The 26,647-nt window shown below is 47.0% G+C and overlaps 1 protein-coding gene across 8 annotated transcripts in view; it reads left to right on the top strand.

Annotated features, from left to right (window-relative positions):
* Positions 1–26,647, top strand: part of DMRTC2 (DMRT like family C2) — a 359,569-nt gene that overhangs the window by 179,663 nt on the left and 153,259 nt on the right. For all 8 annotated transcript variants that reach the window (XM_078651358.1, XM_078651357.1, XM_078651363.1 and 5 more), the window contains one exon: positions 10,174–10,345. In XM_078651358.1, the coding sequence (XP_078507484.1) occupies positions 10,174–10,345 (172 nt within the window). The remainder of the gene's footprint in view (positions 1–10,173; positions 10,346–26,647) is intronic.

Below are 26,647 nucleotides of genomic sequence, written 5' to 3'. Positions count from 1 at the left end.
TTCGCACACTGCCACACTCGCACCGCTTTCTTAGTGGGTCCCAAAAGTTTCCCTCCAGCAGATTTGGAATAAAGCGCCCTGTTATAATCTCTACCCGGTAGCTGCCACTTAGCCATCTCAAAGGCAGGGTTTAACGCAGGACCGTATATTCCATGATTAATCGCTCCCAGCTGGGAGGCCCAATAGTATTGCCTAATATCCGGAAGTGCGATACCGCCGTCATACCAGGGAAGCGTCAGCTTGGCGAGGGCAATACGCGGACGCCCACCCCATATCAACCGCCTCTGCAGACTCTCCACCTCCCGGAAATAGCTTGCCGGAATGACATCAAATGTGTTCTGAAGCGCGTATAAAAACCGCGGCAAAGACATCATCTTGAAAAGAGCTGCACGCCCGAGGGGGGACAATGGCAGTCTGCGCCAGGCCTCAACGTCAGATTTTAACCGTTGGATCGGAGGAAGCAGATTACGATCGTAACGGACAACGGGGTCTAGTGTAATAAAGACCTCCAAATACTTAAATCCCATCTGCGTCACCTGTATGGGGCAACCGCGCGGCAAAGAGGGAGTGTCACCCGAGAGTACGTAAACACAGGACTTGGTCCAATTAATCACAAGGCCGGAGTTCCTCCCAAACGAGTTCAGCACATCAAACAATACAATCAACGACTTTCGAGGCGACGTGAGATACAACAAGATGTCGTCTGCATAGAGTGATATTCAATCCTCAAAGTCAGGGGTCCACTGAATACCCCTCATCGATGGCTCCCACCGCAGCCAAGCAGCCAGGGGTTCTAAGGCGAGGGCGAAGTGAAGTGGGGACAACGGACACCCCTGCCGCATGCCCCTCCCCAGAACAAAGGACTTAGAAACCCGGCCATTCACCACAATCTGAGCCAATGGTTCCTCATACAAAAGTTTTACCCAGCCGATGAAACCAGGACCAAAACCGAATTTTGCAAGAGCAGGCCAGAGATATGGCCATTCCACTGTATCAAAGGCCATCGTAGCATCCAAGGAAGCCAAGATGGCCGTTTCACGCAGTGACGCTGCTCTCGCAAGGACGCCGTGCAGGTGCCGCAAGTTCAATGCTGCATTACGATGTGGAATGAAACCAGATTGATCCGGATGGATCAGGTCACCGATCACCTTTATCAAGCGGTTTGCCAGCAATTTTGCGAGGATCTTAGGCTCCGCGTTTAGGAGCGAAATAGGCCTATAGGATGCGCAGCGATCCCACGGCTTCCCTTCCTTATGAATCACCACAATGATCGCAAGTCGCTGATCACGGGGAAGGGAGCCGATGTCTCGCGATTCCAGGAACATATCACGAAGATACGGCGCCATTTTGTCAGGACGCAGCTTATAAAGCTCAATGGGGAGACCATTAGGGCCCATAGCTTTTCCCGAACGGACGGAACGAATAGCAATCCCCACCTCGTCAACGGAAAGTGCTGCGTCCATCAGATCCCTATCTGAATCCGATAGGCAAGGCAACGCAATGTCTCGTAACAGCAGATGTGAGTCTTCCTCTAGTCTATCGGAAACTGGGGAATACACATTTCGAAAATGTTCAGCAAAACACTCCACAATCTCAACAGGATCAGTCACTCGCACTCCATCAGCTCTCTCAACCACAGGAACCACACGACTTGCCCTCTTCTTTCTGTCTAACCAAGCAATCAGTTTCCCAGCCTTGTCTCCCACATCATATAGCCGTCCCTGCTGCTCTCTACTCATAACTCTAGCAGCGTCCGTTACCAACGCCCTATAATCAAGTTGTTTGAGACTGAGGATATGAACCCTGTCATGAGTGATACCCAACTCCAGCTCAGCTATTTCAGTCTCGAGGCGGACCACCGCCTCATTTTTGCTTTTCTAGGCACCAGCGATTAACGATAGCACCTGTCCACGGATAACCGTCTTGAAAGCCTCCCACAGTGAAACAGAAGAGGACACAGACCCCACATTCTCAGCAAAATAGCAATCCAGAGACTTGACCATCTCTGCCCGGGTTTTGGGGTTACGGAGATACCAAGGATTGATCGGGGCCTCTCGACCCTCAGCCCCCATCTTCGTGTCCATCAAAAGCCACAGTGGGGAGTGATCTGAAATACCCCTGGCCAGGTGTCTAACTTCCCTAACCGAAGAGGCCTGTGCTGCTGGCATCAAGACATAGTCAAGTCTAGAGAGACTACCGTGAGCACCAGAGTGGAAGGTGTATTGCGCCTGTCCCGGATGCAGCAGCCTCCAACAATCTACCAGTCCCAGCGTCTCCGGAAAGCCACCCAACCAAGACTGTGATCTTGTGAGGTCCCTGGGGGGGTAGCGGTCCTCCCTACCGGAGAGGACAGAATTGAAATCTCCACCCATCACCAGAATGCCTTCCGGAAGCCCCAGAACTACTCTCCCCAAATCAGCAAAGGTCGTAGTCTGCAGACCAGGTGGGACATATACAGAAAGCAGTGAGACAGTCTTCCCCTCCCATCTACCAGTGAGAGCAGCATAGCGCCCCCTGTCGTCAAGGATTATGTCGTCTACCTCCAGGGGGAGGGAGCTCCTAACTAGGATACCCACCCCCCTAGAACCAGTAGTGAATCCGGAGTTTGCAACAAGGCGATATCCTCGCCGATTCATAGCATGGCATGTGTTTCCGATCAGATGTGTCTCTTGCAGTAACACTACATCAGGGGAGAGGCGTCTCAGTAGCTGCAACACTACCCCACGTTTTATCCTGTCCCCCAACCCGTTAACATTCCAGCACAATAACTTCAACCCCCTACCCCCCATCCCGGAAGTAAATGCAGAATCCACCCCACAGCGAACACAACACCCAGATCCAGAAGTAAAACAATGCGTTGCCTTGAAATAAAATGAGACACACCCAAACCCCCCCACCCCCCAACAAATACCCAAAACACCCCTCCAACTTGCACCCCTGCGTTAGACTCAAAAGCCAACCCAACTTGCAGTGTGCCTGTCGCCCTAACATTAAACTAGTCTACAGAAAGAAACCCGGAGGAGGAAAGAGTCCCACTCCCCCCGCCACCTCTGGGTATCCCACCATAAGTAACACAAGTGTAAAAGTCATCGAACCACAGCTGCCAGTTATGCACAATGTCCGGAAACCAGAAACCACTTCTCATTCTTGGTCCAAAGGGCCTCCTTCAGCTCCTCCAGAATGTTCCGAGCGATCACGCTGCGTAGGCAATGTATCAAGCCAGTCACTCACTCTCTCAGGGCGGTCAAAGAAAAACGTCTGATCCTCGTATTTAACACGCAGCCGAGTTGGGAAAAGCATCGCGTATTTCATACCCATGTCTCTCAGTCGTCGCTTCACCCCCTGAAACCCTATCCTTTGTTTCTGAACGAACTGGGTAGAAGCTCACCGTAGCGTTTTCGAACTTCGTGGGGACGCCCACCCGTGATGCCTGCAGGATAGCGTCTCTATCTCTGAAGTTAAAAATTCTGGCGATGATAGGCCGTGGAGGGGCGTCCAGCTTCGGCTTCCCACCCGGCACTCTGTGTGCACGTTCCACCGCAAAGAAGTTGCTCAGGCCTCTGGGGGGCGAGATGATTTAGGATGAGGTCTTCCACAAGGAGATCTGCGGTTGGTTCTTCCGATTTTTCAGGGACCCCAATAATACGTACGTTATTGCGTCTGGCCCGACTTTCAAAGTCCTCCAGCCGGCGAGCAAAGAGATCATTGGAGGATCGTAGGTTGTGAACCTCCGTCTGTAAATCGGACACATTAGTCGTAAGGCTGGAGGTCTTCAAATCTAAGGATTTGACTTTTTCGTTAGTCTTTGATAAGTCCGCCCTGATCAAATTGACGTTGATTGCCACGGTGTCAAGCTTTAGGGCCAGAGCCTCATATTGTTGGCCAATGGAGGTCTTCATACTAGCAATGGCGCCCATGACATCATGCAGGGTCAAATCATCCGCCGCGGCTGAGCTGTCACCTGCCTCTTCCAGAGACCTACTCGCACCACCGGGGTACCCCTTAGGATGGGTATAGCGATCCATGATATTCGATTGAATAGTACCCACCCGGTGAATGGTCTTGGTCCTTCGTTTCTCGCTATCGGGTTTGCCCGCCATATTGGATGTTGCGCCCCAGAGGGGCCTTTGAGACCTGGTAAAAATGACTCACGATTCACCCACTGGGATCTCCAAAAGCGAGTTCCAGCAGGATATCCCACGACCAGAAACACTCAGCAGCTGGTACACGGTGAAGTTGCGGGGTCAGGCTGCATCCCGGGCTGCCAGAGCGGTTTTGAGATAGGAGGAGGCAGAGGAACCAAAAATGAAACCGAAAGTTAACTCCAAGGTTGTGAGCAGGACCCCGCAGGCCGTTGTTGTTCAACTACTGCCTGGGCACCACAGTGACTCAAGCCCCGGGTAGTTCCATGGAGCAGGCCACAAAAGTTCAAAGTATCGTAGTTGCGGTTCCCGGAGTCCAAATCGATTTCTGAAAGCAACTATTATATCAGCTGGGTTACGTCTTCAATAACCCGTCGTCGTGATCAGTATAAAATTCAGGATAGATGCGGGAGGGGGCGAGGGTCTCAGGAGCCCTGTGCTCACGCGGCCATCTCGGTTGCGCGCGAAGCTCCTCCAAGTTATCCAGTATTGGTATCTTTCATAGATTCACATGCGCCCACCCTCCTCCCCGGCAGGACAGTTCTCTACTGGGGATACCTACTTCACACTTGGGCTAGGAAAATCTGAGGAGAACTGCCTCTGCTGGGAAGGTTCTAGTGGGTGCTGGCATCTGATTGGTTTGAGCTATTTTCAGCTCTTTTTCATATAATGAGGTAGATAGGCTACTAAGTTTTGGGCCTTTTGGGCCTACTGTCTTGTCAGCCTACTACAATTTTATTCTAAGGCACTGCTTTTATATGTATTATTACCGTGGGACTCCCGCCTCGGCAACGGAGAATGATTCAGGCATGTGAATCTATGAATGCCAATACTGGATAACTGTAGTTACAGGTAAGTAACTTGTTTTCTTCCTGCCTATTCTGTGAAGACATGATAGGCATATGTGTACTGTTTTAGGCACCTTTATTGAATTTCTGCCAGAGGATAAAACAAGTGAGGCTATGGCCATTCTGCAGGCTGGAGAGAGACTTTATCTGTAATCGCAGATACAGCGATTGACATAACTTCTACTGCATTCTGTCAACTTGTTGGGACGGATGTCTTTAGAAGGCAGAGATGGCTTAAAGAAACATCCTTTAGTTTCTGAAGTACAAACAACAATAATAGACATGCCTTATGTTGAGGAAGGTTTGTTTGCCAAACTTGCCTTCTGATGAATTCTTCTAACTGCAGATTCATCACTTTGTTAATACCCTTAGGCACCAGACTCGATCTGGTGGATCTTCTGAGCAATTCCCTGACGCATCAGTAGGTGGTGGTGTGGCGCTGCATTGTGTCCTACTCACCGAGGGCTGGAAGGACTATTCGAAAAGCCAGGTCTTCAGTTTCTTGTGGGACTCAAGAATTGAGCTGAAGGCTCTGATGTGTACCAGCAGGTCATGCCATGCTCTATGCGTAATGTAGGCTAAGGCCCAACTACTGGACTTGGTTCTGCATATGCGTGGAATGTGTGCAAGTAGGAGTTTATCTGAGCACAAGTGTTTGAATGGTTTGTGAAAGAAGATGCATCTATTCAGGTAGGCAAGACCAGTGTTGAGTAGTTGTTTGAAGGTAAAAGTGAGGAGTTAGAACTCTGCTAGCTTGTCTGTAGGGAGGCAGTAGAGCTCCTTCAGGTGCCATGTGATATGTGCGGCGTGGGAGGTTGAATTTGATTCTAGCTGCCAAGTACTAAATGGTTTGCAGTCGTCTGGGTAGTTCTTTACTGATTCCGGCATAGAGGGTGTGCCTATAGTCCAGCGTGCCTTTGATGAGGGACCATGTGACAGTTTTGCAGGTGCTGGTCAGTAGCCATTTGAAGCATTTCCTCGCCATCTTCAGGGTGTGGAAGCAGGAAGCTGTTACTGTGATGACATGGGCATTTGTGATGAGTTTGCTGTATCAGAAGGTTTTGGCATGTGTAGTCGGGGTTGGTTTTCTAGTTCAGCTGGCCATCAGCTGTAGACTCCTGGTGAGGTATTCTTCCCAAAGATCATGACATTTGTCTTGTCTGTGTTAAATTTGAGACAGTTCGTCTTCATCCAGTCAGCAACTTTGTCTACCAGAGACTGAATTGTGGCATTGGACTGGCAGGACTCCTATTTTCATATTCTCATTCTGCAGTCTGACAGGCGCTACCTGTGGTTTCAGGTAGGTCACAAGCACTTTCAGTTCTCTGCCTTACAGTCATGAGCCACCTGCAGACTATGGCCAACCTCTTGACACTGTTGGGGTTTTTCATCAACGTGCCGAAGTCACACCTTCACAGAGGGCCCTCTTCTTTGGAGCTATCCTGGACACAGTACTCTTTAGGGACTCACTCCAACTCAGCAAGTCCAACAATTCTGGCTATGATCCCAATATTTCAGACCTTGACCTGGGCCTCGGTGAGGGATTCTGAGGGGTTCTGGCTGCTTGGCCTCCTGCATCTTCATTGTGGACCACGCCAGGTGGCGTGCAGGCTACACATTATGATCTGAAGTCTCATTGATCACGGCACTAAAGGAACGTTTCTGATTTTATCCATATGTGGGAGGAGACATTCAAAGAGCTGCAATGGAGGCTCATAGATCACAATTGCACCAGTGGCAGACCCCTCTCCTGTTCTAAGGTTCAACTCCGCCCAAACAAAGTTGCCATTTTAGTTACACTTTTAATCTTTACATCTTTTTCTAAATTGTGACTTTCTACATGCTTTGCATGTATATGATAGAATACTTAGAAATCGTTCTACATGCAGTGCATATCTTAGTATGCATATTACCAAGTTGCCTAGTACACTCCGTCCAAGGCTAAGAGCGTTGTGCAAAATGCCCTTCTCTTTGGTTGTCCAGTTGGAGACAGCTCTAAGTTGCAAGACAATCGCATCAGCACTACACCTCTGATACAGTGAGATCGCAACAGTGCTTTTATTAAATAAACCACCTCTGAGCTAATTGTTAGAGGAGTACTTCTATGGATTATCCTCAAACGCTTTGCATGTGACTTAGATGCAGCCCTGCTGACTCCAGTCTCTATCCTTCAAAGCTCGACAGCCTATTCCTGACCAGACTGGCTTCCTGATACATCATACATAGGTATGAGGAGTTTGGTTGACTCAAAAGATATGGCAGAGGGTACACTCACTATGCTTTTCTTAATGTAGGTAGTCTTAGATCAGAGTACAAGCATATGCATAATCATATATTCATAATCACATATTGTTGTTACAATGTTTGAACTGTTCATCTTCACCATTCTTCTAATTCGGGTAACAAAGCTTTATTTCCTCCTGCTAACAATTGCAATTCATTTTTTTCCACAGCATACAATTACTTCAATAAATGTTTGTAACACCAATTTGTATATTTTTTGTGAATCCCTTTGGGCATTCCTAAGTAATAATGAAATGGTAGATCTGTTTCCACGATTTCCTTGGGGAAATAGAGTGGCCACGTTCTGAAGTTGCAGATACCATCCGATATCCTGTAAGGTTAGAGATCCAAATGGCACACTGCGAGCTAGCTAGGAATTGGGTCAACATACTCTGATGATATGAGTAGACTCAGTCTCCATCTTATAATGTTTGTTGTCCAGATACAGTCCTACTTGATTCGTAGGAAACGTATGACATGGCACCACCAATATTCTAGGTCACATACTTATTTAATGGGTCTCCTGAGCAGTTTCTGCATATTCCCGAAGCCCCTAGGCACTTTAAGTGTAGAGGTCTGTGGTTTTAGGGATTATTCCTCCTCAGCTAAATAGGGAACCCCTATTTTTGTCTATTGGTTATTCAAGCTTGAACCTTTAAAATGATCACCCCCTATAGTTTTTTCCTTCTTTGAATTTCATTCATTAAATGTGGCACAAATACCAGTGGTTATTCCACTTAATTGCAGGCATGCAGCAACAAAAATGTTTCAAGAACAAGGGATTCCTCTTACAGCGGGAGTTGTTACTTTTATGGTAGAGGCCCACTGTTATGTGTCTGGGTTAGGCCCGTGAGGCGAAGCGGCTCATTTCTTACATTGTCCTTTTTTGTCAAGAATCTTTTTTTATTGTCATTTATAAAAAATACAACCACATACAATTTAATGTTGGGAGACTGTGTTCCATGGATTTTGTTGAGAATCTACTACTAATTACACCATTAGTCATAATGTCACGAGATGCCACATTTCGATTTCAACCTGCTCCCTGTAACAACAATGTCAACTTGTTTAACTCCCATTAGAATCCTCACTTTTACTTCCCATCCTTCCTTCCCCACGCCCCCCTTAATCCAAAATAAACCCCCAAAAAGGTAGAGAAAGAAAAAGAGAACAAGAAAAGAAAGACAGTATACTCAGGAGCGGTATCTAGAGCAACGTTATTGATAGGGTTTACCCACAGTGATGTCACCTTATATCTGGAGGAGGTGTAATGCTCGCGTCTTGGTGGGGCAAGTGATAAGTGGGAGACCCTTTGACAAGTAGGAAACTAGTGGGCCCCAGACGTATTCAAAGTTCTCATCCAGGGGATACTCATCAATAGACCCTCTGCTCCCATCATGCACCACAGGTGACAGTTAAGTCCGTTCTTTTGGACGGTGCATTATGTATAGACACCTGAGTAGAAAAGCAATTAATATAGAGCAATTCCAGTAATGCTCGTCCGGGGAGGAGGGAGGGTCGCTTATGACTTTGATGAGTATACCCCTGGATGAGAACTAGGATTACAAGTAAGTAACTAATCCTTCTCTTCCAGGGGATATACATCAATAGTCATAATCTACGAATAGAGTAGCAAGCCCATACCCGGTACCTCGCGGACGAGCAACAGAGTATACAGAAAATGAAAAAAATCATTACATTCAAATTGCAATCAGGCAAACAAATCCCGCAAAGATGCCTGCCCAACCTGGGCATCGGCCTGTGCATCAGAATCTAGATAGTAATGGCATGTGAAGGTATGTACCAATCGCCGTGTTGCTGCCTTGCAGATTTCAGACATTGGAACATTGCGAAGGAGAGCTGTGGTAGAAGCTTTCCCTCTGGTAGAGTGTGCGTTAGGTCTGCTTTGTAATGTCTTGTTAGCTAACTGGTAGGATAAAGTTATACAAGAGACAATCCATCGAGAAATGGATCTTTTAGATGCAGATAGACCGGTGTAAGTGGAACCATAGTTAATGAAGAGCCGGTCAGATTTTCTAAGTGTGTGAGTCTTGGCCAGGTAAAATTTCAGTACTCTCCGGGGATCTAAAGAATGTAATGATCTCTCAGGGGGAGTTGATGGTTTAGGAAAGAAGGTGGGCAGAGTAATAACCTGATTGATGTGAAAATCCGAGACTACCGTGGGAAGAAAGCTTGGATGTGTATGTAACACAACCCAATTGGCATGAAACACAGTATAAGGCTCCTTACAGCACAGCGCCTGAATCTCGCTCACCCTGCGGGCTGAAGTAATAGCTACTAAAAAAGCAGCCTTCCAGGTCAAATGTTGCAAAGACCTCCGTTGGTGTGCCGCTGTTCTTATTTTGGAACTTCTCAAAACGAACTATGTCTAAATGTAATTAGCGCCCAGTACTGGTGCCGCGAGGACGGGGATTGGCTGCAAGCGGCTAACTCGTTGGAGATATATATCAAAGCACGTGGGGTGTGTCTAACAAACGAGTCGCACTCAGAAACAGTTCTGCTTTTCCCGAAAAGCTTTATCACAGGTAAGACAATGCATTTCCCAGTACATTAAGGCATTTCACCACAGCCCAACGCGTTTCGAGTTGTTCTCTTCTTCCAGGGATACTGCAGTGAAAAAGCGCTATCATGCTCCACGAGGTTACCATGTTTTAGTGAGTGAACAAATACACTTTAGCACTGGTTAGCAGTGGTAAAGTGCACAATTTCATAAGGCCAACAAAAATGAGTTCAGAAAACTGGAGGGGTAAAGGCAAAAAGATATGGGGTAACTCTGCAGAGAGGGTCAAATTCAACAGATATCGTAACTGGATTCATCCTCAATGTTCAAACAGACCTTTGCTTGTTTCTTTTCAAATGTATTGTATCTTTTGTTTCAGGATGGCAGCTTTAAACGCCACCCCACGAGGGCACCTTCCTCCTTCCCATGGTCAGATACAGAATTTCATCAAACACCACCAGCCTGGAGCCCCTCTGCATTGACCCTGCCTCATTATCCGTGTGGTAGGGTGATATGCCAGTCAGCATCACCTCAGCCTTGCCATCTCCAAGGTATGTAGCATTTTAGACCACTCTTGCTTGGATGTTTCTGTTCTATATTTATTTCACCCATTCTCTTTCTTCCAACAGTCCAAAGTCTGTTTTACTCTGCATATAGTGTTTTCTCACGTGTTAAGTCTAATGTAGAATATCTTGCATTGTCACCAAAGACCTGTTTATTTAGGTGCACACAGTATAATTGTAACAAGTGTGCTTATTCTAAGTAGTCCATTTCAGATTACGTGTTGAAAGCAATATCCTAGATTTCACCCAAGCCTTACCCCAGGCCGCCTATCACCAGATGTATGATGATTGCAGCTCATCCCATCCTCTAATAAGCTCTCCCAAATGACAGTGGTGCAGGCATTGAGTGATAACATTCCAGACCCATCACACACTATCAGTGCTTTGGCTTTCCTCAGGCATAAACAGAGGATAGAGACAGGACAGAAAACAAATCTACTTTCGCACAAAAAAACAGCGCAACTTCAGCCAATAAACATGGTGTGCTGCTTACAACCCAAAAAGGTGCTCATGAATTTACTACTCATTAAAATTGCACACGTCAACACCAGACATGTTATGCCTCTCGTAAACCTAGGAGCACAATTGATTTCTTCAGTTGTGGACATAAGCACCCGAGGTCGTGTGCATGCATGGTCACAAAAAAAACACATGCCCACCTGAAAGGACATGCAACAATTGAGCGTGTATCACTGGGAAAGAGAGCCCGAACACACCAGAAGGACTGCATCTTACTAAGCACAAAAAAACAAGAGCACCAACTGTTCAAGCATTGCAATGTCTATAAACAGCCACCAGGAACGTAAAAGGATTAACTCACAATGATGATTAAAAAAGTACCAAACATATATGTAGCACAAGCACAACATCTATGTACTGCAAAAAAACGCAAACTTAACAACTGCATTGAACATCGTAAAATCACATTTGAAAAACTATCTGGCACTGAATAATTGCAATAGCATCAACACATCTTCAGAAAATATATTGCAAACTGTCAGCAAATGAAAACCCCATTTTATTTTTGTTTTTTGTGAAACCCAACATGCTGTGCTTTCCATGCATTTTGGACCTCCATCGACCTTGGGAGTCCATGTAGTACTTAGGATTGCAACAATAAAATGAAAGGATACATAAAACCTCCTTGTGTATAGACATCTATGGCACTTCAATCAAACCAACAGTCAAGAGAGGCGGGTGTCACCCCGCTGCACACTCAGTGCAATAGGGAGAAAGGTATCTTTCTGATGCATACTCCTCACCACAGAATCCTCACCTATAGAATATCCCCAGGTGCCAGACTGGATCTGGAAGTTCTCCAACATTGGATCTTTCATATATTAAAATGCTTGAATCATTCCCGTTCGTCAGGGTGGGAATTCCAGGTAATTTAAATAGTAGTAAACCGTGTTAAAATGGGCATATGCCTCAACAACAGTGTTTGTTTACTAGCACAGCGACTTCTTTTGAATCAATCCATACTTCTGCTAATGAGATGTAAGTACTAGCTCTACTATCATTATTATTATTATTAATTAGCATGTGTTGAGCGAATGGCCACTCTAAGGCATCCCAGCGCTAGCGGCTGGACAGGTTAAAGTAGGTTGCTAGCAATTACTGTGTAAAGGAGTCTCTGAGAAGAGCTCGCTTTAGGCTTTCACTGGCCTTAACCTGATAACTTTGAGGCCTGCCCTGGATCTTAACCAGCCTCAGCTTTCAATGTGCTGTAAAATGTTTTGGGGCTAATTTTCTGGAAGATTTAAAATGTTCCTGGACCAAGGAGATCTTCCCCTGTCACCACCTGTCATGACTGACAAAAACAATACACTGTTCAAATCCTGCTCTGTGTGGTCAAAAGACATTTTACATTGATGACCCACATGAGGAATGTATTCATTGCCTTTTTCTAGCATATGAAGCCTTCACGCTAGGACATTTGTAGAACATTTCCTTCAAATAATCTAGAGGACAGAGTGAGGAGGTTGGCCCTCTATGTAATAGAAAAGAAAACATACCCTTCTTCTAATGGGGATGATCTCTCATTTTGGAATGATTCAGTGAAAAAGTGCTCCACAAAGTCGATGTGAAGTAGGAAAGATAGAATTTCCTGTACTGGACTTGCATCCTAAAGGGCCTATAGTCACCTCCTCACACAGATTCTGGTTCTTCTTCAGAAAGATGCTACAGCTTGCAAAACCTTGTATGAAAATCCAGCTTTCTGGATGTGCTGAATAAATTCCAGTCTCCGCCGATTACTTCATCGTTGTTGAAGAAAAAGCTACCGTTGACAACGCTCTCATTGTCATCTATGGAACTGGGCTTGTCACAGTCCCTGAAGATACCATCGTCAACACTGTGCAGAACCCTGTTGTTGATAGTGACATGTTCCACATCAGGCCAACATCAACAACCAGACCCTTGTTAACAACGGTAGCACCTATGACGCGAGACCGTCATCGACCACACTAAGAATGCCCTTGCTACCAACATCTACCCCATTGATAACAAGCCTGCCGACACCACAGGCAACAGTTTTTTCCACGCCAGCCACCTATTCAAGTGACAGCGAGTCCTCCCACATAAATTCTGGATTCTGAACAGGATGTTCCTGAAATTTCTTATAACCCCACACGTTTGAAAATCCATTATGCCCCGGAGTTTGAGGAAAACTCCTTGGATGATAAGGATACTTACCTGCCTACCTGCCTCAGACTTTCGTAGCTGATCACACCCATCAGCCCTGTGCACTTCATCGTGGCTATATAGAATCTGAAGTGTTGCATGTGCCTGTTTATTTTTACCTTTGAAACCAATGGTGGACATGTTGTAAGTAGATTAGGTAGGCAGCAGGACACGTCTTCAGGTTATTAAGATATATTTATTAAGTTAGTACAGCAGAACACAGCAGAGCAGTAAACCTCACAGCTGACCAGACCATCAACTGCCAAGGCTGGAATCTTCACATCACAGCAAGAACACTCTTAGGTTAGAAGATAGAAACACTAAGAAAAGACTACAGACACCAAGTAGCCATATTGAAGAAAGTATAAATATACAACAGGACACTTTTCAAAGACTTCTTCCTCATAAGCCCTCTGGGCATCCATCTGCCCTGATTCCACCTCTGCCACTGCTTTTACTAGCAGCTCCTCCCATGACACCTCCACCTCCTTTGCCACTGTTAGACCAGCCTCCAAGGACAGTCATGATGCTACTGGGCCCGCCAGTTCCTACGGATATGAGAGACCTGGACTCTTCTAATACACTGTATTCTTATGTGAATGTACAGGGAGAACTACCTGACGATAGATGTAAAGCAGAGGGATGATTACATCACAGCAAAAATAGTTGCAAATCGACGATCCAGTTGGATTCTCTTCTATTAAAGTCCTCCTTAAAGCAATCACGGCTTACCAAAAAATATTCTTTGCACATTTCCCTTTTTTTAAATTCCTGTAGTCAAGGATTTTCTCAAAGACATTAAGAAATTGTATCCTCCTATCCATAGATCATCGCTACCGTATCTCACGTCTCATTGGTCTCCCTTTTGAACCTATCCATACAACTTCCATACAAGTGGAAGGTTTTTTTATTTTAGTCCCTCTAACTTCTGCACACAGAGTTAGCGAAATGCAGACTCTATGTTCCCATGAACCATACAGTGTTCGACAAGAATACAGGACTCGTGCCAAGTTGCTCCCTTAAGTGGTTTCAGACTGTCATGTCAATTGGGTTATTATCCTACCTCCAATGTTACAGAACCCATAATCTTCTTCAAGAGTTCTGTCTGCACTCTTGATGTGAGGAGGGCGTTGAAATATATCTGGACAAAATGATGAATTGAGAAAATTCAACCAATTGTTTGTAAGCAACATTCCTTTATATACATAATTTGCCACTTCAAACCAATCCTTATCTAGATGGATAGTCGATTGCATAATCCTGTTACCAGAAAGCTAACAAAACATTACCTGGAGAATCAAAAGCCCATTTAACCAGAGGTAAAGATGTTACTGCTGTATTTCTGAGAAATATTCCAATATCAGACATTGGCAAAGCAGCAACCTGGAGAACTGTTCACACATTTAAAATATATTGTCTCAGTTAAGATTCTTGAGTAGATAACCAGGTTGGACAAACCTCTTTGAGGAATTTTTGGGCTTTGGTTTTATACCTAGTTTATCTCTTCCCTTGTGGCTAAGGGAATGAACTAGCTATTCCATTCAGGGCTTATGATTATCAGTTGAGATCTCCTAAGAGAGAAGGAATGCTTCTCTTCCAGGGGATACTCATCAAAGTTATAAGCACTGAATTATCTCCGCCCACATGCGGGATCCCGGAACATATACAAAAAAATACATATATATGTGTATGTTTTAGAAAAGAAGGACATAGTACTAAATAAACACACACATATACATGCATAACATAAAAATATGCAGCCTCATACATATCCAATAGGCTAAGAAGCCAAAGTTACTTGTATTTCTCTATTATGAAAATAACACATATACGTATAATGTAAGAGAAGGACATGTACAGCAATAGCATTCCGCAATAAGCTTTTATTTTCATAAAAGAAAACAGGTAATGGCAGGCAATTAGTCTAAAGAAGGCTTAATAAATAAATAACATCCTTGTACAGAAAAAGATACTTGCACCTCGCCTTTAAGGCCTCAGAGACCCTGAGCACTTTGCCTTTAGGGCCTCCAGGAGCCCTCTGCTCCCATCATGCACCACAGGTGACAGTTAGGTCAGTTCTTTTTTCCGGCTCCTTCTGTGAGGAACCTGGAGCTTGAGCTTAACTGATTTTGACTTTTTTCAGTCAGAAATTGGATTCTATCAATTTTTTTCGACAATTCCTGTTTCTGGTTGTATTTACCAGTCTTGCCCTGTTCATGCAAGCCGGTCGATACCTTGCCTGCGGGGAAGGTGAGATATTTGTAGGTGAGCACCAGTCCCACCAAGCGACCGAGCAGCTCACAGTACAACTATCTGGTCACTGTACCATTCCATGTCCCAAGAACGATCTTGCAATTATCCAGGCAATTCTGACGCTCTGACTCCTGATCCGGCAAACCATTTCATTGCTGAAAACCCCAGCTGCACTCGCAGCCGTCTCAGCTTCCTCGCAGGCAAGGTATCGACCGGCTTGCACCCCGGCAATTGAGGCTTTTAACCTGTTAGGCATTTACCAAATGTCCTGATGATGATCCGTATATTGTTTTAAACGGATCGAAACGCCGTCGACATATATGTGCACCTTATACAAATGCAATAATTATTTGTCCTTTAAAAACTGTAAAGGTGCCAGTATTGTTCTGTTTTATAAATTTAAACTGTACATTAACAGGATAACAGAACGCTGAACTTTTGCCTAAAAGCCCTTTGTGTGTTTCCTGCGTTGTTTTCTTCCCTTTTTCTGTTTATTGTGTGTTAAGCTGGGTACAGGCTTGTGCCCGCCTTGTATATTGTTTGTATAAGTTGTTCTACATTACCTAAAAGTAAACAATTCGACTGCTGCCCGGCTGGGCATGTCATTTCAATATAGAAACAATTCCGTCTATATTTATTGTATGTATCCCTATACTTGTAAGGGACCACTGTTCTCTTGAAACACCTTCTTCTCACGACACAGAGACCTGCTATCACGGTCTTCAACTTTCAAGAAGAACATTGAAGGACAGAGAGATCCGAATTCTAGGCTTGATGGAGAGAGGAAAACATCATAAAAGCGGCACTGAGAGTCAACATTCCTCTAGAGGGCCCTTCTCTCCAAGGAAACGGCAAAGATCTGCATCACCAGAAGCTAAAAGTAAGAAAAAAACATCACAGCGCATCGTCGACGTCGAGACCTACGAGCAAGTAAGGTCAACGTCAAAGACAAGATTGCCGTCGAGAAGTAAGTCGACGTCGAGACATGCTTCGAGCTCGAAGTATGATCGACCTCATTCGATGTCGAAGCGTCCGTCAACATCAATTCAGAGGTCGACGTTGAGATCTCCGCCCCCTTCTATAAGGTCGACGTCGAGACACTCCAGATCACCCTCTCGGACCCATCAGCGGTCTACAGCAAGGGCACGGTCGACGTCGAAGATGCCGCATGAACATCAGCGGCCGATGTCGTAGAGACCGACGTTGAGAGCTTTGTCTCATAGATCTCCACCATCGAGAGTGTCACCGCCACAGTCGTCATCAATGGTGGTTCACTCCGGTTCGACGTCGAGGCATTCGTCGTCGAAGGACAAACAATTTGTTCCTGCGGAAGGCATAGAAAAAAACGACGTCGAGATCACGGCGCTCGATTTCGAGGGAAGCTTCTTCCTCGCCTGGTATAAATATCATACAGGTTACACCGGAGGGCTCTCCGGCTAGTGGGGATAAATCTCCTCCTCTCAACATGTCACCCAGATGGTTGGAGGACATTAGGCACTGGAAGATCCAACACAGACCTTCTGAGATACCTCCTCCCATGGAATCCTCACGACCTTCCGCTGGTAGGTCCGCAAGGCGATCCAGATCTCCATTAAGACAGCGCTCACGCTTAAGAGAGCGCTCAAGGTCCCGCCTCTCGCATACACCTAGGAGAAGTTAGAGGTCTCCTACAACAAACTCATCAACAAGGTCCTCGTATAGATATTATTCCCCAACTATGTCGTCAACTCCACCATCCAGAGTTTCCCCTGTTGATGACATTGGGACATTCAACGAGGTGATCTGTAGAGGTGCCAGCAAGTTGAACATAACCATGACTGTTCCCCAGGTGACTACTTCCATCATATTTGAAACTCTGCACCATCGAACTTCGGCAAAGCCCCTTCTTCCGTTGTTGCCATGATTATTAGAGCCTGTGATGAAAACCTGTTTGACACCTACCACAGTGGGCTCGGGTCCCGAAATAATTTCAAAAAAGTACAAGGCTCCAGACCAAGATCCTTTGTTTCTGCGGTCTGATCATCCACCGGATTCCCTTATAGTTGCTGCTTCCAGAAAAGCTTCTTTCAATACCTCCGTCTCGTCTGCTCCTCCGGAGAAGGACAGTAAAAACATGGATTCTTTGGGAAGGAGACTGTGCAATACTTCAGGATCTGTCATGAGAGTGGCCAGCGCAGCCACTCCACTGGTGCTATATGACCGGTCTTTATGGGACTCTTCAACAAGGTTTACAGAAAAGTTACCCAAAGACAATCAAAAAGATTTTCTAGAGATTGTGCAGGAAGGTGGTCTGGTGGCAAACCGATTCTGCAGACTTGGCAGCCCATGGATACGCCCATGGTATTTGCTCTCAAAGATCAGCATGGCTTCGGCTTACGAGTCTCAAGCCCGATGCTCAAAGAAAGATTGTCAATCTGCCCTTCAATGGATCGCGGACCCATGGTCAGATGTAACAAAGGTCACAGTTCCAACAGCGTAGACCTGGACGTGGCAGAGGTGGTAACAAACAGCGGTCAACAGCACCAAAGCAGCCACAAAAACAGTGAGGTGTGTCTTCCTCCAAAGCCGTTGTCCACTCCAGTGGGAGGAAGTATTTCGTTACATCTGGAGGGGTAGAAACGTATAACAAAACATAAATGGGTCATCAACATTGTACAAAATGGCTATCTTCTCAAGGTCAAAACTCCTCCTCCATCTATACCTCTGAGAGGCATTTTTCTCTGCGATCACTGATTGTTACAAAAGGAGGTAAACATCTTATTGAAGAAAGGTGCTATAGAAAAAGTCCCCGCTCCTCAAAGAAATCAAGGAGTATACTCTTGTTACTTCCTTGTGCAGAAAAGAGGCCCCACCACAGAATACAGACCTTGAGACTGGACTTGAGACTGTTGAAAAAATACATTCGCAGAGAGAAATTTTGAATGTTAGCACTCCATCAAATTTTCCCACAGCTTCATCAAGGGGATTGGATGTGCTTCATCGACTTACAGGACGCATACTTCACGTACCAATATCAAAGAAACATCGAAAATTTCAGCGATTTCGAGTGTCTTTTCAACATTACCAGTACTCAGTTCTCCCGTTGAAGTACTGGGTTTTTCAGAACCGGTACTGAACCGGTAACCCAGCGGTGCCAGGGACAACACCCTAAGACTTCGGGTCCTTCCTGTTTCAGACTACAGAAACACAGAGTCTTCTAGGTGAAGTCAAAGATCGAGTTTATTGGCTGCAACCAAGTAACAGGCGTCCTAGAAGTACAACACGGTGTATATTCTCAGGAGACTGCTCAATCTTACAAAACCAGCCTTCTCTTTTTATACAAAATATTATGCTTCAGGCAAACATTCTTTAGTTTACAATTGACCATTCACATATTTTCACTACAAAGGAAAAGCAGAGTCATGATGACAAGCCCATATTTTAGTTTGTCCAGCCCACAATCAATTATCCGGCAAGGCCCAGTATTTTCATCAGATATCGACGGACCCCCAATAAAAACGGGCACCTCCTCCTCGTAAAGCAGGTCATAAAGTAGGAAACAGGGACAGGTGTGTGCAAGATTAGGTGTGGTCTGTGTGCGATGAAAGGTTTATGGCATGTTGTGCCCTGATACTATCTCGCTCGGCCACTGGGAGAGGAACTGTCCGAACAGGTTTGGCCTTGGGCACTGGAGTCAGCTTGCCCAGGTCAAAGAGAAGTCAGCAAAGGTGTACATGTCCTACAGAGTCCGGTTTGGCCTTAATCATTGGCCTATGTGAGGGCAACTCACAAAATGGCTGCCGTACACAAAATGGAACCCAAGGGTTCCGGACAAAAACTACGATTTCAAGGTGAAATCGTCACTCGAATATGCCGAAAATGCTTGTGCATATTGTACTAGCCATTCTCGGTCTTCTGACCACTTTTCTCCGCAAGCAGAAAATATTCATATATCCTTACCTGGATGACTGGCTCCTGAAGAGCTCATCTCCAACTCTGCTGCAGGATCATCTCTCATGCTGCCTTCAGATTCTCAACAACTTGGGCCTTCATGTCAATTTCAAGAAATCCATACTAAATCCAACGCAAAAGATCCATTACATGGGCTCCTTGCTGGACACCGAAAAAGCAAGCGTGTGTCGTTCGGAGGAGAGGTTGTTATCAATCCAAGGAAAATGCCTCACCCTCCTTCACACGCATCTCCAGACAGTTCGACAGGTATCATCACTACTGGTATCAATGGTGTTGTGCATCTTTATAGTACCAAACGCACAATTGCACATGCATCCTCTACAACAATGTTTGGAGGACCAGTGGATGCAAGTATCAGGGCGCTGGGAGGTATGTATTTCTCCATCAATCAGCCAAAGACTCCATCCGGTGGTGGATGAAGCGATCCACCTGATGAAGGTAGTCCCTTTCCACCAGGACCCTCCAACCCAGACTTTAGTCCCGGACGCCTCTCTCCAGGGCTCATATGGGTCCTCTGTAAGTGCAAGGTTTATGGTCCGACTCAGAAAAGGGCTACCACATCAACCTGCTAGAGCTGAGAGCCATGCATCTAACTCTCAAGTCCCTGTTTCCGTCGTTCAAGTCTCGATCCATTCTAATCCAAACGGACAATACAACGACGATGTAGTATTTGAACAAACAGGGTGGTACCCGATCAAGAACACTCCTTAGAATCTCAAACTATATGGAACTGGCTTCTAGCAAGAGACCTGTCCATAGTAGCCATTCAGCTACCGGGCTCTCTCAACTCTCAGGCGGACTGCCTCAGCAGAGACTTCGTCGAAGCCCACGATTGGGTTCTCAACAACGAGGTCTCTCACAGCATCTTTCGCGAATGGGGAACACCAGACATCAACCTGTTTGCAGGCGCGGTAAACGCAAAATGCTCTGTCTTCGCATCCAGTTTTCCCCAGCAAGGATCTCAAGGGAATGCCCTTTTGATCGAATGGAATCAGAGCTTCTCATCCAGGGTGTTAGATTTGGGGGTCTCTGGTTCGCACAGGTATGCACTTGTGACAAGCAGGGACCCTCTCCTCTAGTCAGGGCAAGGGACTTACTCCTGGAAAAAACCCCTGCTCACCCTCTAGGCGGCGTGGCGCGAGCAGACAAGGCTAATCCCCAGAGCGTTCAGAGTTAAGCATTTGTAACAACACACAGCAACCAGTTGACACACTACAAATTGACACCAGGCTGGTTTTATGTAAAAAATATAGTAGGCTTTATATAAGATTTATCACAAGTCCCAATAACTTTTAAAAAAGGTTCCACAATACTAATGCAGCAATCAGTTCTTTGGCAATGTTTTTTAAAAGGTTGTGCGTGTCGTAGCGCTCCTGTGCGATTCATGCAGTATGAATAAAAAGGCCTTGCCGAGTCTCATGTGCCTCGCGGACACTTTAGTCCGAGGCGCGGTGCGCGGTACGATGCGTACAACAATACTTGGTTACACAGGTGGTACGAGTCGTAGCACTCCCGTGCAACTCATACCGCATTGACAGGAAAGGCTTTACAAAATTGTACGCGCCTCGCGGACACTTCAGTCCGAGGCGCGGCGCACCGTACGGAGAGTTTCGCAGTACCTTTGTTGTCTTGAAGAGGTCGGGGCGGACGGTGCGGTGCCGATATCAACGTCGCGGTGCCTCCCTTGTGGTGCGAGCTACGGCTCGGGGCGCAGTGGTCACTTTAATCAGGGCAGCGATGCGTTGTCGGGCGCAGGCTTTGGGGCCGCTTCCGCTCCGGTCCTGAAGAGGGGAAGCGGCTAGATGTGATGCAATCGGCAGTGCGATCCCAAGGTATGGGACGTACCCAGCCACACTACGCGCCGCAGCTGCTCACTCACAGCGGCGGGTGCTTTCAGTAGGACGTCACACGGGGGAAAGCGAACCCAGGCGAAGTCCGTCTTTAGGTTGCGAGCTACGGCTCGGGGCCAGAGAATAGTAGTGCTTGGACCGGACGGGTCCGTTCTTACATTGCGAGCAACGGCTCGCTTTGGCAGCAGTCACAGTGCTCGGGCCAGGCGGGGCTGGTCCTTACGTTGCGAGCTGCGGCGCGACCAGGCAGAAGTCGCGTTGCTCGGCGGGACATGGGTGCACAGGCTCTTAGAGAGCTTGACGAAGATTCACGGCGCACTCAGCTTTCCTCGGTCTGTGCTGCAGGGAAAGGCAGCACACTCAGCAGCTTTCTTCTTCAGGGGGGTAGAGCCAAATGGTCCTGGGGCTCAGTTCAGGGGGCAGGCTCACACGCAAGCCCTTGGAGATCGTTTCAAAGAATGCACAAGTTGAATCAAAAAGTCACTTCAGTCTTTCTCCTCTCCTTCTTGCAGCAAGGCACCCACCACAGGCCAGTCTCCCAGGTCAGAGACAGTAGTCCTCAATGCAGCTTTCACAGGTCCTTCTCTTCTGGCAGAGGTTCTTCTTAGCGCAAACAGGATCTGATTTCTTAGGAGCAGGGCTCCTACTTTTATACACAAAATCTTTTGTTCTTTCAGGCCAGGGGGGCCTTTGCCTAATCCAGTCCAGTTCCTGAGCACTTTGTTTTGCAGACTCTAGCTTCTCCTTTCAGTGTGCAGGGCAGAGGCATCACACGCTCTCCAGGGGGTGGAGCCAGCATTGAGGTAGCAGAGCACAGCCCTATTCGGAGTCAAGGGGCACTCCTCCCACCCATCCTGGTGTAATCTCTCTATTCACCACCTGGCGGCCCAGACTGTCTCCTGGAATCCCCCAGCCCTGTCAGTCACAGAAACCAGACAGCAGATACACAACCTAGCAGAGGCGGGCTGAAATGGTTAGGCAAGCAAATACTAACTTTCTAAAAGTAGTATTTGCAAACACAGGATAATAAAATAAACTTTACTAAATATGAAGTAAAGGGAAGGTTTAGCGTCTGGCAAGTGTGTGCACTTGCCAAGCCAGCATTACAGTACCAAACTGCACGCATGTTCTGCAATGGCAGACCTTAGACATATTTTATAAGGCTGCTTCTGTGGGTGGCACAACCAGTGCTGCAGGCCCACTAGCAGTATTTGCATTTACAAGGCCTGGCACTACTGGTGCACTTTACTGGGGTCTGACAGTAAACCAAATAAGCCAATCATGGAAACCAATCACATATACACTTTTCATAGGGAGCACTTGCACTGTGGCACTGGTTGGCAGTGGCACAGTGCCCTGAGCAGCAGCTAACACCAGTAAATATATGAGGCACATCAGCAAAAAGTGGAAGGGAGACTCACGCCAAGGTGCCAGGTCTAACACAGGGGTTCTCTTCCAGGGGATCCTCATCAATAGTCGTAAGCATTAGAATATTCAATAAATATGGCAATGAGACTACAAAGAAAGGCTGGAGTGTCCTTAATTGAGGAGCGGTTCCAAGGATCAGAACTGTGGGTTTGACGATAATATACGCACTCCACCGTGCGTTAAGGAGGCACCAGAGGACAAGAGGAGCGGCAGTTGGTGGAAAGGTGTTTTGGATACTCATATATATATACATATGTATATATATATAAAAAAAATAAGCAATTGCAGCCAAATAAACAGTAGAGCTGAATTATGCTGTAAAGAATTTCCACCTTACATGAACATCTGCATTAGACACATGAGAAACAACACCAAAGATTGTTTAGAAACTGTTTTAATGCATAGAAAACAGCAGAAGTTCTTATAAATCACTGAAAGCATAGAAAGCTCCCAGGCTGCATTGCAAACATACAGTCTAAAAAGACTGAAAAGCTAACCTGTAGCTGCATGCAACAAAAAACTGACACCGTGCCTTTAAGGCACTCATGACCCCCAGTATCCCATCATGCCTCAGGGGTGACAGTTGGGTCAGTTGTTCTTTCCAGCTCCTTCAGGAAGGACCCTGGTAACAAAGCTCCACTCTTTTCTGGCTTTTCTGACAGGAATTTACTTCATTTTTCTATCCTTTGGTACTTACTTTGACTTTTAACATCTTTTCAAGTAAGGTTCTGTCTTTTTAGACAGTTTTTTTGTGTAGCATTTCATTTTAAAATGCCTTCTCTTTTTGACAACTGTCCTTCTTGTGGCAACAAGAAGGCAAAATCAGACAGTCATGATGTCTGTATACTTTGCTTGCCTGATCATCATGATCCTAAGAACTGTCCACACTGCGAGCGCCTGTCTGAGAGAACTCTCAAAGACAGAGAAAGAAACTGCATTTATGGACTTGCTCAAAGGTCCTCCAGAGGAAGATCCCCAGAGAGGAAGGGCATCAAGAGGGCCAGAAGTCCTTCAAAAGGCAAGTCTTCACGTCCTTCAACTTCAACGTCGGGCTCGGCGCTGAAGAAACATCTTCCGGTGGGTTTTCCAGCTGAAAAACGACCATCGACGGCGGGCTCGCTGTCGATAAGAGGATCAGGTTCGCCACCGACGTCGAGGATGCCAGCTCCGTCGGCGAAATCCCCTCCGCCGTCGTCAACCAGGCGACGATCGGCGTCGAGGGAGGTCACGCCTCCGCCGTCGTCAACAGGGCGGCGATCGGCGTCGAGGAACAAGACCCCTCCGCCGTCGTCAACCGGGCAGCGTTCGGCGTCGAGGACCAGAACCCCTCCGCCGTCGTCAACTTGGCGACGATCGGCGTCGAGGACCAAGACCCCTCCGCCGTCGTCAACTCGGCGACGATCGGCATCGAGGACCAAGACCCCTCCGCCGTCATCAACTCGGCGACGATCGGCGTCGAGGGACGGCACGCCTCCACCGTCGTCATCTCGGCGACGATCGGTGTCGAGAAGTGTGACTCCCCCGCCGATGTCAGGGCAACGTCCGACGTCGAGGACCAAGACCCCTCCGCCGTCGACAACCAGGCGTCGATCGGCGTCGAGTAGGCGATCTACGTCGAGGTCTCGTCGACGTTCGGTGTCGAGGATGTCCAGAGTTCCTCCGCCGTCGTCACGTAGACGCTCGACGTCGAGAGAGAAAGCTCCGTCGTCGGCAAGTCAGCGCCGCTCGACGTCGAGAGACCGTCGTTCTTCGCATCACTCATCGACGATGAGGGATAGATCGTCGTCGAGACACTCGACGATTATTGTTACAGAATCGGCTTCGCGTCACTCATCTTCTCAGTCTTCAGGTTCCTCCAGATCATCTTCAAACACCAGAAGTCCTGTCCGTAAATCTCCTCCACGTCGGTCAGAGGTTTCGGCTCATGGGGTGAAGCTGTCCCCTAGATGGTATGCACCAATGCAAGATTGGAAGGAATCAGGGGCAACGGAACGCCTTCGGCAGTACGTCAGCCTGGAACATAGATCTCTGCTGCAAAGGCTAGTTGCGGAAGTGGACAGAGTCAGTCCTCCCAGGCAACAGGCAGCACGTTCACGTGAAAGGAGACCAGATAGATCTCGTTCTCCAAGAAGAGAGGAACGTCCCAGAAGATCTCGTTCTCCAAGAAGGGAAGAACGTTCCAGAAGATCGCGCGAGAGGCAACGCAATTCCTATCGCAGGAGTAGTAGAACTCCTTCCACCTCTTCTACCTCCTCTACCCGATCTTCCAGAAGGAATTACTCTCCTACTCTCACAGACAGCCCTATCTCCAGAGTCTCTCCAGTGGACGACATCAATACTTATCTAGATCTTCTACAGAGAGGGGCTCAGAAATTAAATATTGAGATGGCTGTCCCACAGGTGACTACCACAGTAATTTTTGAGACATTACACCAAAAATCTTCTTCCCGTCCGTTACTTCCTTTAGTCCCAGGGATCATGGAACCAGTCAAGAACGTTTTCCTCACCCCTGCAACCATCAGAGTAGTGCCGGCTCGTATACAAAAGAAATGCAAGCCTGCTGACTCAGACCCAATCTTTGTCAAATCTGATCCACCAGCAGATTCTGTGATTGTGGCAGCAGCTCGAAAGACCCATGCAGTCGCTCCTTCATCTTCTGTCCCGCCAGATAAGGACAGTAAGACACAGGACTCATGGGGTCGCAAAGTTTGTAATGCTACCGCTTCTGCACTCTAGGTATCCAGTGCGTCCGCGCTGCTGGGAAGATATGACAGAGCCGTATGGGACTCGATGGTGCGCTTCAAAGACAAGCTCCCAAAGGAGGACCAAAAGGACTTTGAAGAAACACTAACGGAAGGCTGTCTGGTAGCAAACCAAATGATTAGCACTGCGGCGGACGGTGCAGTGTTGGCGGCGCATTCTTATTCTCATGGAGTATGTGCCAGAAGGTCTTCTTGGTTACGCTTAACAGGCCTGAAACCTGATGCTCAACAACGCATCTTGAATCTTCCTTTCTCTGGGTCCTCTCTCTTCGGGGAACACGCGGATGAGGAGATGACCAGGATGAAGACAGAACTGGACACGGTAAAAGCGGTCGGTGTGAAGAAGAAGAAGGAATTCAAACGACGCTTCAAATCCAACAGGGGCAGAGGGGCTCAACAGAGGGTTCAAACCCCTCAGTGGTCCCAGAACAAAAATCAGGGAAAAACCTAATTTCGAGGAGGCAAATCCAACAGGGGTAGAGGAGGTCATCAGCAGTCCTCTTCTACGACAAGAGGAGGAAAAGCTTGATCAGTGGCTTCCTCTGGCGCCGTTGCCCACTCCAGTGGGAGGAAGTGCTTCGCAACGTCTGGCAGAGTGGGTCAGCATCACAAAAGATCGTTGGGTGCTGAATATACTGCGCAATGGATATGCACTACGTTTCCGTGTGATCCCAAAGCCTATACCTCCAAAAAAGTCTCGCCCGTACCAACTAAATCTTCTCCGAAGAGAGGTCAAGACTCTTCTTCAAAAAAGAGCCATCCAGGAAGTGCCTCCCTTTGAAAAGGGGAAAAGGAGTCTACTCCAGATACTTTCTTGTCCCCAAAAAAGATCAGGAGGACAATTTCAGACCCATCTTGGACCTTCGCCTTCTAAACAAGGTGGTGGTCAAAGAAAAGTTCCACATGTTGGCTCTTCACCAAATATGTCCACATTCCAAGTCGGGGATTGGATGTGTTCGGTGGATTTGCAAGATGCGTACTTTCATATTCCAATCGCCCTTCGCCATCGGAAATACCTGAGATTTGTGGTAGGAAGCAAGCACTACCAGTACAAAGTGCTGCCCTTCGGGCTCAAGTCAGCACCACGAGTCTTCACCAAATGCATGGCAGTGGTTGCGGCTTATCTACACAAGAAGGGGCTCTTCGTCTATCCATACCTGGACTACTGGCTCTTGAAAGGCCCTTCTCCCTGACAGGTACTCAGCGATTTTCAACTGTGCCTAAGACAGTTACACAAACTCGGCCTCCATGTGAACATGGAAAAGTCTGTCCAACAACCGACCCAGAGCATCCACTACCTGGGCACAGTTCTGGACACAAGTTTGGGAAAAGTGTTTCCTTTGGAGGAGAGACAATCATCTATG

Source organism: Lissotriton helveticus, chromosome 7 (genome assembly GCF_964261635.1).
Source record: "Lissotriton helveticus chromosome 7, aLisHel1.1, whole genome shotgun sequence".
Taxonomy (NCBI): Eukaryota; Metazoa; Chordata; class Amphibia; order Caudata; family Salamandridae; genus Lissotriton; species Lissotriton helveticus.
Note: the sequence above shows the minus strand (reverse complement) of the source record. Positions and strands in the feature narration are given on the sequence as shown.